The 20,331-nt window shown below is 39.9% G+C and overlaps 1 protein-coding gene across 6 annotated transcripts in view; it reads left to right on the top strand.

Annotated features, from left to right (window-relative positions):
• Nucleotides 1-20,331, top strand: part of LOC135939516 (TGF-beta-activated kinase 1 and MAP3K7-binding protein 2-like) — a 42,587-nt gene that overhangs the window by 17,282 nt on the left and 4,974 nt on the right. For 3 of the 6 annotated variants that reach the window (XR_010574745.1, XM_065483970.1, XM_065483968.1), the window contains exons 2-4: nucleotides 6,401-6,769; nucleotides 7,520-8,039; nucleotides 18,784-18,947. Coding sequence is in view for 3 of the 6 variants with exons in the window: in XM_065483970.1 (XP_065340042.1) it covers nucleotides 6,401-6,769; nucleotides 7,520-8,039; nucleotides 18,784-18,947 (1,053 nt within the window). In the remaining 3 variants the exon portion in view is untranslated. Of the gene's footprint in view, nucleotides 1-266; nucleotides 421-3,263; nucleotides 3,430-6,400; nucleotides 6,770-7,519; nucleotides 8,040-18,783; nucleotides 18,948-20,331 lie in introns of those variants that run through there. The other 3 variants (XR_010574746.1, XM_065483971.1, XR_010574747.1) reach the window with 2 other exon arrangements.

The following is a 20,331-nucleotide window of genomic DNA, read 5'->3' as shown; positions in this document are numbered from 1 at the left end:
TATTTTTACTTTTTGGCATCACTTTAAATTAAGCTCAGCCAGTGTGTGGAGGACCAACACACACACAGCAATCGCTCCTTCAACCGCACTCTCAGCAGCATTTCCGATTAATAACCCGGCACGGCGGCCGGTGGAACTAATCCAATCAGCCGAACGAATTCCGGCAACAAGGAAACTGTATTATCGCCGCCGGCGCCGCCGTCGCCACCGGGCCTTGGCAGCGCCTTGCGCAAACACAGTCGACTGTGACAATTCGTCCGCCGCGGGCCAGAGTGGCCAGACCGTAAATTTGTCCCGCGCAGCCTAATCAATCTCTCAACCCGTCCTCTGATTTTTACGTGAACCTCGTAAAAACGAGAAGTTTAAAATGCAATTTCTTTCTTTACGGTGTGCTGAAGGAAAGCCAATAAATTTAAAAATGTGAGTATTGAGCCAATTTATCCTTCTAAAAATGAATAGATTTTAAACTAAACAGTGATAAAATATAAACTTTTGTTTATAAAGCGCATCTAGAGGGTGAAAGGTTCAACTTTTTAGCGTTAAATGCTCATTTGATGGTGCCAGAACGATCAGATGCTCAGATTAAAGAGTTGCACAGTCCTAGTTAGTAATAATAGAACTCGGTTTTTATGGCGTTTTCACAACTGAATATTTGTTTCGTAATCCTAATTATTGCGATAAAATTGATATTTTACTGCTGAAAATAGTATTTCTTACTAAAAAAAATACAGCATATAGAATCAAATTTAATTTAAATCAATTTCCTTTGGACTACCCAAAGTTTTTGTTTGTTTCTGTTACTTAAAAAACTCAAGGACTAACCCAACAGAAACTATTTACATCGGAGTTTACGAGCGGCCGCGGCGATCGGGATTAATAGCAGGGAAGCCCAGTTGGCTGAAAAGTGCATCGGAATAACAGGTGTGCTCGCTTGGGTCGAGCCGCTTGCTTGCACAACGGAGAGCGAGTCAAGTGTTTGTGTGTGGATCTATTGCTGCTTAATGCGTGGCTATTAATAGCGGCACGAGGGGCGAATCTCAAAGGTCAGATCTCACTCTTTCTCTCGACGCCACTCAACCGTGCAGTCCGATAGCACGCGTCCACGCCGCAAACAAACGTGCATGCACAGCACACACGCTCTTGCGGCACTTTTGGTTCTGACCTATTCGCCAAGCACTCTATTTTTAAAAGCTCAGCCGTGGATGCACTGTCGTGCAAACCGCGCCGCTTTCATGAATGGAGCCGCACAATCCACAATCCCAAGGGGACAACAACTCCTGGCTTGATTGCTGGATTTTGATAAATGAAATGCACATTGTCAGATTTGTTGTAGTTCATCTCCCTTTTGAAAGTGATTTTGTTGCTTGGTTCATCAAGAGCAAGTCTTAAAACACTTTGTATCAAATGTGAGACTATTATTATGTTGAAATGTATTTTTGACGCCATATTCTGTTACATTTCCTTGACAAAAAATTTAAAAGTTATAAAAATTAATTGTGAGTATTATTTCTTTTTCTAAAATGTTATTCTGATATTTTTTGAAACAATTTTTAAATTTCAAAAGTTCTACGTTTCTTGCTGACAAAATTCAGCAAAAAGCAAAGGAGTAAAAAATTTGCTCTTTTCTTACAGCTCATTAAATTTCGAGTGTCTTTTGTATTTGACAGAAGTTTAAAATCCAACAGGAATAATTCTTAAATTTGAATTTTAAAATCTACTTAGTTTTAACGAAGAGTTTTAATTTTCTCTTGGCTATGAATTTGAAATCCAAGCAGCATTGCCTTGATCGAATTTCAACAGTGTTGACACTTCCAAAGGCCACGGGCTTACGAAAAAGGCAAATTGCGGAATACTTGCTGGATTGCATGTGTTTTCAATAAGAAAGCAATTAAGCGTGATTTATCGCGCGGCAAAAGGGAGAGAAAAAATGCGGCGGCGAGACGAGACGAGACGGTCGCGGACTTTCCTTATACTAGGTATATTTATGTGGACGGTGTTTTTTCTCGCACGGCTGAAATATTGAGGCGAAGATTGCACGATCTATTTTCAACACTTACTCTAGGATCGCGATGTGCGCGCGCGAAGCCGCGAGATACAAGAAAGACTAACATCTCGACCAAATAAACACCCTCGAAGCACGCACCACCGTGGCAATCGTGTACATATCAGAGAGAAAACCCGGACAGCGCCCCATTACAACAAGTTTCGCCAGTTGATGGCTTGCGCCAAAATCTGGCTCGTGTTTTTCATTTTTATTTTCATTCTTTTATTTTGGCGTACGCTTCGAGTGTGAAAACGTTACACGCATCTCGCCAAGGAAATAGTGCGAATTATGCCACATTGCGGAGTCTTTTTGACTTAAATTATTTAAAAATTCAACGATAGTATTAGAAGTATTATTTTACTTACAAACTTATGGAATATAGGTTTAAACACATGATTTCAATGGAAATAATCGATTAGATGAAATAAGTAGATTTATTTATTGATAAAATTCATAAAATTACTATCTAATACTGGCCATGTAGGTGAAAAATGGGTGAAATAGTTGGTTTTATAGCATTAAAAATGCCGTTCAAAATATTTAAGTCAAATAATTTGTCAATCGGAAAACTCCTTTGTGTAAGGATCCACCAACAAACGGCGCCACCGTTTCATTAAAATTAACTTTCAAGTTCTTGCACTCCTATTTCAGATTCAATCCTGCCGCTGAGCAATCTCGGCTTAAACAGTTTGCATTTGACGTGCTGGAAACCAAAATAAAATCAGTCAATAAAAATAAATTTATGAATCTGAAATTGTTGTACAAACACTACTTACTTGAAAATTGTAATATATGGTGATGCCATCTATTGCCGGATATCTCAATTATTGAATTGAATGTAAATTAAATGTGGTCAACAACACATATTTAAGAGGCTTTTGATGCATTTTCATTTAATTAATTATTGTTTTAATTACTTGTTTATTCTTTTTCATAGTGAAGATAATTTGTCTAACAATAATTAATACTTTTTACTTTGGCTTGTAAAGGGGATAAATAATTTTGGATCTCGAGAAGGAAATATTATAAAATAATGTTATTAACCATCACAAATATTAGATTTGAATTATTTGCAATTAATCCTCAGCATGATTTACCTGCCTTAATTAAAAATACGTTTTCCAAGCTGTCTAACCAACCAATTCAGAGTTTGTTTGCTAATTTGACTTGGAAAGCGGTGGTCCGCTAATTCAGGGATGTGGCTTTTTGTTGTGTCTAGGGCTGACAACTGAGGTGAAGGCGGGGGGCGATGGCGCGATCTTCAGGGTGCCATCATGCCTGATGAGCGCCGCGCAACCCGCAACACAGCAATGCAGTTGTTTTATGAGCTGAAGCAGAAGTTTCCCTGTGTGCCAGATCCGATGGTCTCCGAGTGCATACGCCAGGTACGGAAGGGCTCACCCTGACCTCCCTATCTTGACCAATAATAGGGCTGTGCAAAAATATAATAATCGATTGATGGTTTTTCACATCCTTCTAATGATTAAAAATGGGATTCAAAAATGATTATTAAGGTACAAAAATTGGCTCCACTGTTTCAAATGTGTTTAGAGACTAAGTCTACTCCTTTTTTGTTTTCAAATATTTAACACAGTTTTCAAGAGTGGATTTATTTTTTACGGGTCTTGCCAGTTTAACCGAGTGGAACGGTGTGTTGTGACGTTCGTTTGTGAGTGTGTGATGTACATAGTAATGTATATGTTCGTTTTTCTGTGTGGTGGAGAAGATTTGCGTAATGAACGCACGTATACAAGCCTGTGTCACGCGAAATAGAAAGACGCAAATGTTTTCGTTGTTCAAATTTAAACGAGGCTATTTTTATTTCAATGAGGATGCTTTCGCTGACTCTGCAATTGCTGTTTGATTAATCCTGCCATGCAAAAGAAAGGTCATTCGATCGTTGCTCTTAACCAAGGCAGAAAATTCGATTCAAACTGCGTGACTAACTGTAATTGATAGTTTGACGAGCTAAAACTAAAATTGGTTCAGCCAACAACGGTTTAAATGAAAAAAATGATCAGGATAACAATCTCTGCTGTAGTTTCTACAGCGATTGGCTGAACCAATTTTGGTTTTCAGCTCGTCAAATGAAATTTTTTACGTACGTAATGCAGAGTGACAAGATTGAATCTGAAATCGCAGTTCCAGGAAATTAAATAGCCGGCGGTGCCATCTATTAACGACTTCGGACACCAACTTTGTACCATTGTTTAAATATTTTTGCTTAAAAATGAGCCAAACATAAAATCCGACAGTAAATTAACCGTTTCTGACATCGTCAGCCCGTTACTCTACAAGAAATATTTTCAGTGGTGGGTATGGAACGGAGTGGATCCTTTCGAAAAAAATGTCTGAGAAAAGAGCTGACATTAACTTTAAGGCACAAAGAAAGTATTTGCCAATTCAGTTGAGCATGATCTCGAAACTCGGTTGTTTTGCTTACGTCTCAAGGTAGAGGCGGATTTGCAAATTTCTCTGCTCTCGCTAATTCCGGCGATTCTCAGCACGCCACTTTTTTTGCGTTTGTTTCGCGAATCGCTTGGTTATTTATCGGCATGATTAGCTCTATATAAAACGGTGCAAACGTAAAATTAGCCGCGTGTTTCTGTGTTGAGCGCGAGCGAGTGAGTGAGTGTGTTTGCTGTTTTAATAAATTCCCAGCTCGTTCCGCCAGAGCCACGTCTGTTGCGCCGCAATAATAGACTATTTGCGCAAACAGCTGCCCATTTCTTGATCAATTTGTCATCGGGCCGCGTGCGAACGAACGAACCGAGTTGCGATTGCACATTAAATTAGTTAAGTGCCTCAAATCAAACCAGATTACTCGCGACACTGCCTTCGGAAAAAGCATCTCGACTTTTAAGACCCCTAGGCTTACTTTGCTCTTCGTTGCTCTTTGGCTGGTCGATTTTTCAAATGCCTCTTTTGATTGGGTCGTTATTGTCAGGAACACGTATGGCTGTTAATTTTCAAATTCCTTTACTGTTATCCGGAATTATTTTTGCTGAGCCAATTCGCTGTCGGCGTAAATCACTATCCATAGAACTGTTTGTTTTCTAAACGAAATATCGCATGTGTAGGTTTAAAAAAAAATACTTTGGTCTTTATAAAATAGAACAACAACCGTTTTATTTTGGCTTGAGTTCTGTTCTGCTCAAAATTTTTCTGTTTCCGCAGAAAATCGATAATTTTAATCAGGATTTTTGCTGAAAATCTCAGGAAAATAAGCGTCAAATTTTACTTTTTTTCCCGCGGTTTGTGTCACGTGCCACGACTTCTTTTTTAATTTTCCGGGTGGTCACGCCCCCATTTATAAATTCCCGCAAGTTTCGCCCTCTTCCAGTGGTCGCTGTTCACACAGAATGAATGCGGTGAACGTGTTATTCGATTTAAAGAAAATCTACAATAATTTTTTAAAAAAAAATCAGTCATTTTTGTAGTCATTTGTAGTAGAAAAGAGATTCGCGGCTACTTCACAGATTCCACTACTTGGCATCTCATATAAAAATGGGTTAAAATCGTTGACTATGAAATCAGGGTGGGAAAATCTCAAAATTTGAATAATGTGCGTTGGTTTCCCTAATAACCAAATCAAGTTGTACAATCTTGTTAAAAGAAAACTCATCAGTGATATTTGCAATCTTAGATTGAAGTGTATGAAATGATTGGAAACGTTCAGAAATATTTTCATTACGCAATTCCTAATAATTACATCCACAATACCAACCTAACCTCGTTTGCCATGATGTACGTTGTGCTGTTATTAATTACCACCAAGCATTTCGATTCGCGTTATAGACTCAATTTCTGAAGCGACGCCAACCTCCCCGTACGTGCTCATAACCACAATAACCAATGCTTGGCATTGAGGATACTTTTGTAAACTCAAGCGTAACGTGTGTGGTGTTGAATAAAAAAGCCGAGGTTTCACGGTCACTTCAAAGCTTTTCAAGGAACACAGGGGAAAACCGCCATTTTTTTGTAATATTTTATACTATTGCCGAATCATTTTCTTTTTTATCACAAAATAAAAAGAAAATCTTTTTTATCACAAAATAAAAAGAAAATAAGAAAGACTCACAAGGAAACTACGTTTACTCTCTGATTTTAAAAGTTCACCTTAGCAATGTTTTCGAGGCTCTCAAGATACGGAAGTCGGTATGTTAGTTTAGGAAAATTTTTAAAATCAAGTCCAGTCGTAATGGTATAAAAACGCAAATAATTAAATAAAAAGTAAGCGCAACCCTTCCTAGTCAAACAATCTAACCATTCATCCGTTACATAACGTATGTCTCGGCTTTCCTAAGAAATAAAATTGGAAAAAAATCGGATTATGGGTGACTTATGGGCCCGCAGAACAACAGCGACCCGGCCAAGTGCGAGGCCCTGCTGCGTGCGAGCTGCGCCCGCAAGGGCTCGGCGACGCCCGGCGATGGCGAGGATGTGTCCAGCCTACGGACGAGGCTGCGTCCCACGTTCCTCCCCGCCCGTCCCCTCCACTCGAGCCCCGAGCTGCGTCCTCCCTTCCAGGGGGGGCCGCTGCAGGAGCCGCACCGCTTCAGTCGGCGTGCCTCCGACTTCTCGCAGACCACGGCCGCCCCAGTCGCGTCTCGATGCGAGTCGCGTGACCCCACGCCGCCCCCGCGGCCCCCGCTGCCTACGAGCATGGTGCAAGATCCGCTCATGTGTGCCAGCTGCTTTCGACCTGACCACCTTTTCCTCCAGGTGAGTTTCCTGCCATTGCTAAGGAAACACTTGTTGAGGGTGGATTTTTTGCTGTTTTGTGAAATTTACAAACTAAATTCTGTCTTAATTCGTTTTTTCTTTGTTATAAACTACTCACATCTGCTCAACAAATCGTTTTTCGTGTAAGAATAGCAACAAATTAAACTGAAAGTGCCTCAAAATAATAAAGAAATTTAATGCTTTTCGTCTGGGCACTAACAGGTAATTGAATTCACATTAATTTGGTTTCCAACAAAATATCATTTTTTTAATACATATTAGTTTGTAGTGTTTGTTGTTTCCTGTATTTTTCAAAAAAGAACGAGTTTGACATCAATAACTCTAGTACCAAGTAGTGGGGAGAATCATTTTCGTTCTTGAACTATGCAACCTGCGCAGCAGATGTGTATAATTATTGCATACATTTTATTTTCTCATCTAAGTTTTTGTTTTCATGCCGTTTGAGCCGATTTCCCAATTTAAATAAACAGTGGTATTTTTTGTATGAAATCACTGTTGTTACTTTCAAAGTAACAAAAACCACATTAAATTTGAATTAATTAATGCACTCCCCGTAAATATACACCACCTGCAATTTTGATTTGACACAGAAAATATTTATTTATTCCGTAACAAAAATTCCCGTGTAAATTTTTGTTTCGAAAAGTGAAAAATCCATTAGATATTTAAATTTATTAACTATTAAAATTTCACAAGTGGTCACGCGATTAACCTTAGGCATTCTTTCAGGACTACGAGCACGAGGTGAGCGTGAACTGCAGCGCGCAGGGGGTGCAGGTGACGTCGTCGTGCGGCAGCCCTGTGGGCTCGCCGCTGTTCAAGGCGCCGGTGCGGCATACGGCGTCGCTGCAGGTGCACCCGACGCCGCACTTTTTGGCGCGGCCGGCGTCGCTAACGTCAGTGTGTTCGTCGCCGGCCAGCGAGCCCCGCTCGTACACCTCGGTGAACCTGACCCTACGGCCGCCGTCGGCCGAGCCGCAGACGCCGATCGACATTCGGTCGACGTCGCGGCTCACCTACTCGACCTCCTCGTACAGCCCGCACCAGGGCTTCCAGTCGCAGCTGCACATCCAAATCGGCCCTGGTGGCGGCTCGGTGGCCGCCATGCGCACCGCCAGCCAGCCACCCATGTCCAGCCCGTCGCCGCCGCCCCTCTCGCTCTGCAGACAGGTGCTTGTTCGCACCGTCTCCATGCCGGACGTCTCCAAACCTGCCGAACGTACCTGGCTCGACCCCAACCTGCCGCTCGGTGAGCCTTCCCCCACCACCTGTGTGAACTAATCCCGTGTGAATTGTGTGGAATTAATAAAGCGTGTCTTTTTTGTACGTGTAGTTTTTAAATATTAAACCAAGCGCACAAGAAACTTCTGCTCAGACATGGCGGCGATTGGCCACCCTGCCGTCGTGGCGTTGTTTACGAGCGAAGCGAGCAGTGGAGGGAGAGCAAGTGACTGAAGAACACACTCTCATTCCCCCTCCACTCGAAGCGACAGAGGCGTAGGGTCTCCGCTTTTGTCGCTGCTCTAGCTGGCTTGAGGCACAAAATGTCTGATTGGCTGCCCAGAAATCTACCTTAACAAAGCTGATCAGCCTAGTATGCGCAGATGGAAACAAATTTAATGCTCGCGTGCGCTTGGTTTGTTAAACCTTTTGTTTGAGGGGTCCAAGAACAGGAATTTAAAAAAATAGTGTATGGGTAAAATAGAAGAATTGATCATGGAACTATATTCATTTAATAATAAATTGTCTCAGAAAATGAAAGAACTAATTATCAGTGCTGCTTGGGTTGTGATTATATGACTCTTTTTTTAGAGAAAAAAATACTTTTTGTAGACGGTTTTAAATTATTTTTAGATGTTTTTTTTTCATTTAAGACAGTTTTAATTAGTCTTTAATCTCTTGTATTTTCTTACATGGTCCAAAAGGTATCCGGGATATCCATGGATATCCGGATGATATACATCTGTACAGCCTGATGGCATAAAGCGGATATCCTCGGATATCCAATTTCTTGCTGGGAACTGTCTTTTTCTGACCAATAAAAATGTCTCGTCAGTGAATTTGCTAATTGAGCAAAAAATTTGTCTTCCATGAAAACTCCAAGGACTTTTAAGTTTTAGTTAGGGGTATAATTAATCGAATTTCTACAGTCTGTCGTGTTAAGAACCAAGTAGCTTTTAAAATCCTAAGATTTAACAAAAAATTTAATTCAATATAAGGATAGACAGAATTGTCGGTTTCATCCTGCTAATTAAATGTAAATATTAAGCGACGGTTTGCTCCGCAAACCGCACGCACCTGTCGCACAATTTTTTCGGCAGCTCAATATTGTCCAGCGAGCGTAACTCGCGTCCGGCTGGCGCAGCTTATTACGTCTGGCGACGAAAGAAAGGTCGGAATGAATACATTTTATTAGAAAAATGGTCCGTCCCAAAATATAACCGCGGGATTTGTGTTGGTTGCGCGCCAAGTGTGGCCCACGGCGCGCGCTCATCGCCTCCGGTGCTCATTAATGTTTCGATGCCAGCGTAATGGCGAGACCGAGCACACCTTCTTGTTGCGTCAATTCTGACGTCCTGCCTTTCCAGCGCTGTCCATTGCCTAAATCGGACATCTTTTTGACTCGAATTAAAAGAATAATTCTTGGGAAAACTCTCTTGTTAACTCAAGAATCTTTCTCAACATTGTAAAGATCGCATCCTCTAAAAAATTTTGAAGGCTAATATTTGCATTTGTTTGCAGGAAGGAAAAATTCAAAGGGCTCCTGCAATCCTTGCTATGAAATATTGTTGTCATTTTCAATTGATTGTAACGAAATCAATATATATGTTTGTTTAAATATTGAAACATATTCCAAGAATTTAGTCCAATGTTACCCCAAAATGGCGTCAATCGTTAGTAATCAGGGAGCCTTTAAGGTAGTACGTTCCAAATAAAGCGAACCACTTTTGGTATGGGTCTTCAACCTATTCATTAGTTTTTTCGCCATCGCAAATTCGAATCAAAGCTAATTTTTTATGTGTCTGTCACATTTTCCCATTATCGGACACTTCTCTCAACTTTAAATCCTACATATTTTTAGCCATGAACAAAAGTCAAACAAATTAAATTATAAATTGTTTCATCTCGTGAAAATGAAATTCTCTCTCTCTCTCTCTCTCTCTCAAACAATGAATTAATGTCGATCAAATTTCAACACCTTAAATTTTTCAACCAATAATCAAACCGTAAATGTCTAGGCTTGCATTTACTTTGCAACAAGCTTTAGCGTTTATTTTGTAACTTTTCGATCAGGCCAGATGCGAGTTGTAGAGTTGAGCAACATTCCTCAGTGTCCAGCGGCGGCTTTTAAGCCTTCGCAAACAAACAGGCGCGCAATAAAAATCGCAGAGTGCGACGCGGCGAGCGCACTTTTAGTGTTTTGCTCGCGCTCTCCGCATTCTTTTATTCAGAGCGCGTTCGAAAGAAGAGCACTTTGTTCTGAAGACGCAAGTTAGAAAAGAAATGTGTGATCTATTATGTACCGTTTTTGAGTTATGTGTTTTGACGTGTTTAGCAAAGGGGAAATGTTTAAGTGGGTTTAGATTTAGCATCTGCCTTTTGCGCTGACGCTCTCGCAACGCCGCGGCTCTCCTCACCGCGCGACTATTTGATAATTTTTTACTTCTGAGTTGAACGCTCCTTAGACGCGTCACTAAAAATATCGAATGAATTACAGATAATGGCGTATAACCGTCCAATAAATTTGTCACAACCGTTTTACGCGAAAATTGCCGATATATTTTCGCTTGAAACGAAGAAAAATAAGGAATTACTGTCGCATTTTAATTTAGGGCTCCTATATATTTCCTGACAAACAAAGTATATTTTGTGTGTCAAATTCAAAATTAGTTCAGCTTTTCATTTTAAATTGGTTGACCCAAAAAATGATGGTCTTAAACTGTAAGCCAATTTTTTCAAAAACTTTGCTTCAAATTTAAAATTTATGCCACTCTTCTCAATTTTATTTATTAATTTTTCGGGAACAAAAGTGTACAACAGACACGAATCAAATAATATTTCGTCGGAAGTGGATTAATGTGGTTAAAATCTTTCATTTGCTCTAGAAAAGAAATGTATATATTATAATTTAACATTTCAAGTGCAACCAATTCAGACAAAATATCGACTTGTACATACTCGTTTGTCTGCTAATTGCAACTGTAAAACAAAAAAAATCCACAAAAATTGTTTATATTGTTGCAAAAATACGAAACAATTTCATTCAAGGAGAAAAGCCATTATCACTATGTACTATAGTTTTTTTCTTAATTTTAGTATCTGAGTTCTTATAAATAAAAAGTAGCTGGTTCCATGGCTCCAAAAGTCTTCTTTTGAGAAAAAAATCCTATAAAAATCCCCAACCCTTATTTCTAAAACTTCCACAAAAATTGACAGCTAGAAAACCATGATGCGTACGTAGGTCGCTTTAGTCGATTATTTTTTTTTAATTGTCATACCCTTTTAATATTTTGGAGTAATTTTTTGTTTGTAAAAATAAGACAATTACCAATCAAAATACTTTGACAGAAGAGGAACTAACCATTACCAGCCACAAAAGAATTCATTCTCATCAGTAGATAGCCGAGGCAAACAATCCATTAAAGCGAAACGTCTATACTGTTCCTCTATCGGCTCGTCAGAGGTCGCATCCGACACTTAATTAGTCCTAAGGATTTAGCAATCGGATCGGCCCAATATTCCTCGAGGCAGAGTGCACGCATCCATTTTCCGGCGGCGGCGACGGCAGGAAAGGTCGCGCAGGGGACAAAAAGTCGGCGTGTGTGCGGTTGGCTCATATTTACGCGATTTCACCAGCGCCGAATGAGCTGCGGTGGAGAGAGGCGATAATTTCTCACCACCGCTCATTCATCAGGCGACGCCGGCCATCAATTCGGGCGCCGGCGGGGGTCGAAATTTGGCACGCTTCGAGCCAGATTAATTGAATGATAAGGCCGCTGCAACGCCTCGAGATGGCGTCGACTCGTCCTGCGTTAAATGGCGCTTGGCCGCCAAAAACAACCGAAATATTTTAAAGAGGCGCGATGTAAATAAATAAAAGGTGGAGTGTGTGTGTGTGTGTATACGTGTGTTGGCCGGCGCGCGTCTCCGTATTTATTTTTCACGCACACATCTCATGCACCATCAACGACCCCATCAAATCCTTCTCTGTCCCACGCCTAATCACCAACACCTACCGACCTGCCCTCGCTCAAACACTACAATAATGCTCCCGTCCTCACGGAAAGAACGTGTGCCAGACTTTGTGTGCATTTTGACACCCGCTTAAAATTAATTGTCAAAACCAAATAAATGAAAAAACTCGTAAAAAGTGGTTTGATGTTTTTGTCGACACCCTTGTTGGCATGGGTCCTCAAATATTGGTCCAAAAAATTTCTAGAGTTGCCGTTTACAGGGGTTTAAAATTTATACATGATATACATGTGGCCACAACACATTTCTTGACGAAAATTGGATTTTCAGTTAGCCGTAAAAGTGTGCAGATCTTGTAGATTGAACTACATAATACTGAGCCCACAGACGTTAATAAATTTGGAATTGAATGATTTATATCGGTCAGATTTATTCCTGACGCCAGAGGTTGATTTTGACCTGTTCTGACTAACTTTTCTGACCTCAGGGGTGAACCAAAGCACGTTATAATGGTAAAGATTAACCGATCGTGTAATTTTGATTTTCTTCTGAGCGCAAAAATGTCCTTTGTTGAACATTTAATTAATTAACATTTGACCCTCTGCATCGCATAAACTAAGTGGAAAACACCATATTGAACATTTCTAGGCATGTTACACACGCTTGGGGATGGGGAAACAAAAAATGCCGTTCTTGAGATAATGAAAAAAAATCGAAGGCTTAGCCAAAAATTACTCAAATTTGCGAAATTTAAATGAGCAATTTGGTTGGAGTTTAAAAGTTGAAGGCTACCTAAATAGGCATATTTTTGTAAAAAGTTTGATGGTCTAGCATGATTTGAATTCGAGATATTATCATTTTTGAGAACACTGAAAGTCTGTTTGATCAGATTTCACCCCGACTTTCTGGAAAAGTGTATGCTATACAACTTTTCCGGACACCTTGGTTATTTCAACACCTATACCCCACCCTAACCATGATGGTGCAAGGAAATTTTAAAAATTGCAACCCATATCAAACTCTTATGGGAACACCTAAATTTGAATATATTTTACGCCGCATAATTGTTTTCACACATGAAACAATATTTTAACGTTTAAACCTTTTTAAAGATGTTGAGTTAAAAACAATAATGTAACATACAACATTTAAAATTAAAATATGGCTTTTGATGTAAATTGTGTTGATATTTTTCGTGCGTGCTATGAGGATGTCAAGGCGACGAGCGCTCGGGACCGCAAAAACAGTGGACTCAGGGGCTAAAGAAGGGTACATTACACAGACGTACCTGAGAACGAACAGTGAAAGGGACCTTTGTGGATTGGACTCTTTCTCTCTGCAGCCCCACGCTTTCTCCTTTCCTTTCGGGTGGCTTTGCACTTCAGAACGTATCTATTGGGAGAAACATTTCACGATTTTGTCCGACATATCATTATTTTGTGGTTCTTAGTAATTTTAAACAAATTCTATTATTATTTTAAAAACCATGCATATAAATTTTTTGACTTTGAGAAAATTAAAATTGTCAAGTGTGAAATTTTTTCAACCAAGCAGGCTGTAGAAATTATTTTTAGTCCAAAAAATGTACCACTCTTGGAAATATAAACTCATAAATAACCGGATGCAAGTACAGAGTAACGAGGCTAGGCCCACTACTCTCACTAGGAAAGTGGCAGCATCTTAAAAATCCGCAACTAATCGTCTTTGGCAGGAGGGCTAATTTTTCCGTCACGTACGACATCACAAAATGCTTTCTAGCACCTGACGCTTGCTCTTGAATTCCTGTGAAGCAGCTAAAATTAAGTAGTGTATGCGTGCAGCCGTGCAACATTTTGGCCAGATCGCACGTCGACAGGCGGGCGAAAGTTATGAAAAGACGCGCGATTAAATATTTCTGGCAGGTGTGCGACGGCAAGCACATTTCGCATTTCATGCACGCCCACACCGCAGACACTGCCGTGGACACGAGAAGGCCGTCTATTTCGAACGCTCAATCGCCTGCCTGTATTGTTTGTGCGCTCCCAAAACTTCTAATTGCTTTCTTTGATCTCGACGATCACTCAATTATTACACAAATATTCTCTATAAATGACAGAGAATTTTTGGGGCTTGTACTTGAATGATTTAATATACATTATACTAGTCGCCATTGAGATGGCGTCATTACATGAAATATTAACGGGGATGTGAGGAATTTCCCTGGTGTATTGAGTTATAATGTATTTAATAGGCGAAACTGAATGAAATTTGTAAGGTGCAGTTAAAAGGGTCCAAAGTCGTCAATTCGACAAAGTCGTCAATTCGACAAAGTCGTCAAAGTCTACAGTGACAGCTGGTGTGGCTGGCCAAGACCTTTTTTATATTATTCAGAAGCTTGAAATTTAATTAACTAAAACCAATGATACTACAGAATCATCGCAAGAACGACGTTCAGACTCCAAAACTCGGACGGCACGGTTTTTAATATAACATATATATATAAGAGAACCAGCCCGTTGGCTCGCATTGTTAAGGCACTCTCAGGAGTGTCAAAGCAATGTGAGGTATTTGAGCAGTTCGGAGATCTAATACTGGCTACCCAATGTCAGAAATGGCAAAAAGTGGTTAGTTTAGTGACTCGAATTTCTCAAATTGCTCGACGGGCTGGGAGGCGCACCGGCGCCGACTCGCTACTTGCTGGTTTGCACCTTTCCAGTATGCGTGATTTGGCTTCACGGGACAAATGTCTAGCGTTTCAATGCAGTCCTCGGTGCAGAGGCAAGTGGCCCCTCAGTGGGCTGGGTCCCTGTGCTGCCTGGTGCGCCCATGTTATCCGTTCGCGGTGTTATTGGGACCCGGGTTTCAGCATTCGTGCTAGTGCAGTGCGCGCCCTTCCCGGTCCTCGGACGGACAAGGATAAAAAGAGCAAAAAAAATAAGATTTTAAATAGGAAAATAAATCCATAAATAGAATGAGAAATTTAATTAAATATATATACTGTCAATATAAATATTTAAAAATTCTGGGCTAAAATCGTCTGATTTTTTTTAAATTATTTAAATACTGAAAATTTTTACAGTACTAGACTCCCTTAAAAATTGGGTTTAGCTTCATTTTAACAAATTTTTCTTCACGACAAAAAATATTAAATTGGTGAAAAATGTCTTTGGAAATAAATTTATCATGTTTGATGATTGACAAACATTTTCCTATTCAAGGGAAGAATGAGCAAAAGTCCACTTAATAACCTTCGGGCTTCCCTCTTTCGAATAGGACACACGCGTTGCATATTTAGCAATATGCGGCCGTAAGTCGTTCGTGTGCACAATTGTCTGCTAATTTTGAAAGGCCGTGACGCGGAAGTTAAAGTGTTCGGTGTGTGGTGTGCGCGCGCTAGCGGATCCGTCCAAATTTAGTGGTGCGCGGCCTTCCGCGAAGCTATTTCAATATTGGTGCGGCTAATGGGCGGCCAGAGCAACCGAACGCGTCTGGTTTTCCCTGGCTATTGTCTGCGGGTGCGTGCCGACACATTCGAGCAGATCGGCTGCGGCAGTGACGGTGGTGCTCGTCGCGCCGATTCGATTCCAGGGTTCGCAAATTGACAAACAGACTTTTCCAGTGTTTTTTCGGAAATAATTTTTTATTTGAGATGCAAACTTTAAAAAGTTTTTAAATTTGAATCTATTATTCCTCCAATAAAAATCCTAGGAAAACGCAACCTCTCTCCGATTTAATTTTAGCCATGCATGAGAGGCCAAAAGTTTATTAAACGCCAAAATTCTCCTATTTAAAATTAAAAATATTGAAAAAATTCTTACTCTAAAAAGTAATCATCATTCATCATACATTTTCCAATGGCGTAAAACGAGTAATTTTAATGTCCAGAAATGGATTTAAAATTAATTTTGAATAAATATTTTCACCTCTAAGCTTTTGACCAGCACATTTTAGGTTAAATGGATTTGAGGGTAAAATGCAAGAGATACCCATAATAGACGGAAATTTTGTTGTTTTTTCCGGAAATATCAGCTGTGAATTGGATTCGCCCTTAGAAAGGCGGGGCAGCGAGCATTCCATCCATTGGCGAGGGCGAGAGCTCTCCGAATAACTGCAAATTAAGATCCAAACTTGCTTGACGTCACTTCTCTACACCAACAAAACAAAAATAAAGCTGGTAAGCCTCCGCAACCCACGGCTCTTTGGCTGCTCGGCCCGCGGCGCGCGCAAAGCACACACACAATTGCTCTGTTTACTTTATGCTGATGTATTTTTATGACCGCCTTCACCGTGTTGATCGAAATTGCAAACCAGGTCGCGTCCAATGCAAGCACGCAATCTTAGGATGAATTTGCTATTTCGGACGCTGGCCGAGTTGTGTAACGCCGCGCGGCAAGGATGCAAAATTAGGCTGTTTTTATTGCAGAAGAGTACACGTTAATGTTCGTTCCAACATACAAACTACATGATTTGGTTCAAAAACATCTGCACTGTTTGAAAACTTTTTGCATGAAAAATTCTCTGAAAGTTTGGAAAAAAGCTTAAATTTTCCCAGGTTACCGTTTAAATTTTTGAGAAAACATGCTCCTAAGCTAATCAAGCGGCAAGCACGGTCTTCTCTATATCATGATTTATATCGTTAGGAAGTAAATTTAGCGCGTATAATTCACACATCGTTGGACATATATATAAATGAATCGAAATCCAGCAAAAATATCATCGAAAAATAACCGTTTATTTTATTTTTCGATAAATTTGGCAAAATCTGAAATTTTTGGCCTTAATTTGATTATTGCACACTGTTGAGATTATTATTTAAACTAACAATTCGATTAACAGTTAAAAATATTGTAAAAATTCGTCATTGCTTAAAAAATGCGAATTTCCTTCTTATACAAGAAAATGGCAACAATCAGTTTAACTGTAGGGGCACCGTGATTGGCTCGGCGCTCAACATTAATTTTCAACAATCAACACATTGTTAGATTTTAAATAAAAGGCGAGAGAAGATTCGGCGACAATTATTCACCAACCAGAGGCTGACAAGATCTGAAGAAGACGAACCAGAAGACGAGCCAGGGCCGAGTCAGCGACACGCAGCCATCCTACTCCGCCAATAAACTCCCTTTTTATATGGAAGGTCATACTCTCATTTAGACCCCCATATAATTCTGGTGACCCCCGACGATAGACGCTGGATGAAGACAGCCAATTCTCAAGAATTTTTCAAACTGGAAGAGGCCGCTCAACAATTAACAAGAATCAACAATTAATTCAAAATGCATCACGGCCCTCAACAATCAGGTTATTCAAATTCATCCAGATAAGAACACGCAGAATTCTTCGATCAAGACCTGGCAAGTGAGATTCAAAATTTTCCACCTGCATATGACTTCCAGTCTCAGTAAGGGGCGTATGTAGGGTACCTACATTCCGTCAAACAATGACCATTCTGCAACACACAAATTCACACAACAGACTAATCACATTGTTTGACGAGCATATATAAACCGACGCGACGCAATTCAAAGATAGAGAATTCCTGCAGCAGCCTAGACGACCGGACCAACCCTGAGGACAAACTGGACGAGGGCCCTGTAAGACGTAAAGATCGCCATCGCAGCAGGACGATGTAGCTTCCGTCCCCGATGTTGTCGATCGCACGCCTGGGCTTAAGCGGTACCACACTTCGGATGTTGCGCCACGCTTCACCGAAGTCCCTGATGAACCCACTCGGACGCGTCCCAAGTCTTTATTCCGTCCCATTCTCCGAGCCTCACCACTACACATATTCAGCCACACAGCCAAGTCTATTCATTTCCGATGTCGTCCCATCTACCACAAGTCGCAGTCCACACACTCAGCCAACAGCAACAACTTTAATAAAATTCATAATATAGGAAACCACTGCGCATCGTAATTCCTTCCTATATAACAATTAAAACTTGTGTGCTTGTTAAGCGATGTTTTATTGGAAAATTTTGACTAATTTTAGAGCAAATTATTTGATAGTTAGGAGATTAAGATGAATATTTCGCCAAAAAGTATTTTTTTACTCCTTTTTTTATAAAATATTTCTCGAAAACGATAGAATGATTTTTTCAGAATTTCACAGTAGCCAGTTTAAAAAAATGTAGGAATAAATTATCCCAATTAGATTTCACAATGAAGTGAATCGAGCATTAATTGCTAAAACAAACAATGCACATTGTATTCGCTCTAAAAACACAAGTTGTTAACATTGAGGGAAAATAAATGAGGCTCACAAGCTCACAACTCGCCAGGAAACCAAATATTCTCATTCATGAGCCATTTTAAAATTTTAACTGCTATTTAATTGGCAAATTCAGTGCACTTTCAACACTCAGCACCGGCCTTGCTTTCAACGTCGTTTGTGTGCATTGTGCGAGTGCCAATTTTACTTGTTAGAAGTGCTGCAGGTTTAGAAAAGCAAACATCGCGCGCATGAGGTTCTTTTCAATGTGTCCGTCCGACTTGTGCTACTTCATATTTCAAATGCACGTATTCCGAGAAAGCCAGCCAGCCGTCCAAGCCAGCCGGCCAGACTATTAGAGCAGCGAGCCAAAGTGCAGCCAAACGAAATAACGCATTTGATTTATCTTGCCGGCAACTCGTTCTGCGAGATGTACTTTTAAACGCTGTCTCTTAAGCGTTATTTAGATTCCGCACCCGTTTAGCCCTGTGTTTTTCCCGTCATTTTCTCTGCGCTAATAATAAATACCGTACATGCAATGCCGAAACGCGTAAATCTTTGGCTATTTTTGCGGCTGAAGTAATAATCATTTTTGGCACCCGTGTTACAGCTCTGAGGAACCAAATGGAGCGAAAAGCACGGCTCGAGGCCGAATTGCAGAGTGAAAAGAAGAAGTTGGAGCAACTCAAACGAGATGTCCAGGCCATGGAGAGAGACTTGGAGCTGAGGAGGTCCTCGCGACAAACCATACTGCATTCCTCGGCGACTGCTACGGTATTTTTTTTACTTCAATACAATTTGATCATTTAGATCCCCCTTATTTGGTGTCATTTTGAAATTATTTTACCTAGGAATATGGAAAAAAAATTAGGTTATTTTCAAGATTCGAAACCCGAATCAAAACATTTCTAAGTAATATTACGCGATACTAAAAATATTGTAAATATTATGACAAAGTATAGGGTTGTGCATTTCAGAATGATTTTTTAAATAAAAAATTGTCAACTTGGGTCAACTCTTTTTAGATGGTTTATGGAGAAAAGTGATTTGTTTGAGAGATTTTTAGTGCACGTTTTAAAAACAATTATCATTTTTAAAATCCGTTTTTAATGGTGTTTTAATGCTATCTTATTTTTTCGTCCAATTTTTGTTTAAGTATTTATATCGCTCCAGGTAAAAAATAAATGATATGCATGTTTGGAAATATATTTTAAAATATTTTTTTGTACAGCCGCAAGTGTGTTTTTCCACTTAAAACGTGAATAGAAATCCTTTGAGTTTACCATTGGACAAAATACCGATTTTTTTGTAAATACAATTTTTGACTCACGTATAGAAGGTTCTCTGGTCAGCGACCACTGGAAAAGGACGAAATTCGCGGGAATCTTCAAACGGGAGTGTGCCATGGTTCCCCGAAAATTTAAAAAAGAAAGCGTGGCATGTGTAGCAAACAGAAGGAAAATCGTAAAGTTTAACCTTTTTTTATGAGATTATACTATATACAGCTAAAATCCTGGTCAAGTGACCAATTTTATGGTTTTCTAGAAATAGTCTGAAATAATAGATTATCAAAATGAGTCAAACTTCTTAAAATCTCAAGTTTCGAGACCATTTGATGGCTCGGACTTTTTTGTGGTCACAGAAAAAAGTCAGTTTTGCTTATCCCTTGAAGTGCTCGAAGCGCCACCCTGTGGCAGCCACCATACCCTCAAACATTCGTGGTACCATAGCATTTAATGGCGGCTGGAAGAAATGCTTCGTCTAAAATTCAAATCTTTAAAAAAATTCAGTTTAGATAATTATATTCATTCACATAATTGGCGCTCTGATCTTTTTTTTATCTTAATTCAACTCTCCTCTCTCCGTTAATTTTAAATCACGTTTGATATTTTAAGGTTGCTTTCATAGACCCATTAGCAGTTTGATCCTAGAGGTGACAAATTCCAATGCGAAAACGTGCCTCTGGCAATATTTATTGATCAAACTGCCGTCTGCTCGAAATACTTCTTCCCCTCGGCATGAGGCAGTGCAAAGAAAGACGCGAAAACACACGAGTGTCCGAGAATAACAGTGGATTGTTTTTGAGCCACGACATTTCACAAGACAGATTCGCTTTCTAACAGCCACAAATTCTTTTTCTCGTTATAATTAGACCGCG

Source organism: Cloeon dipterum, chromosome 3 (genome assembly GCF_949628265.1).
Source record: "Cloeon dipterum chromosome 3, ieCloDipt1.1, whole genome shotgun sequence".
In the NCBI taxonomy this organism is placed as follows: Eukaryota; Metazoa; Arthropoda; class Insecta; order Ephemeroptera; family Baetidae; genus Cloeon; species Cloeon dipterum.
Note: the sequence above shows the minus strand (reverse complement) of the source record. Positions and strands in the feature narration are given on the sequence as shown.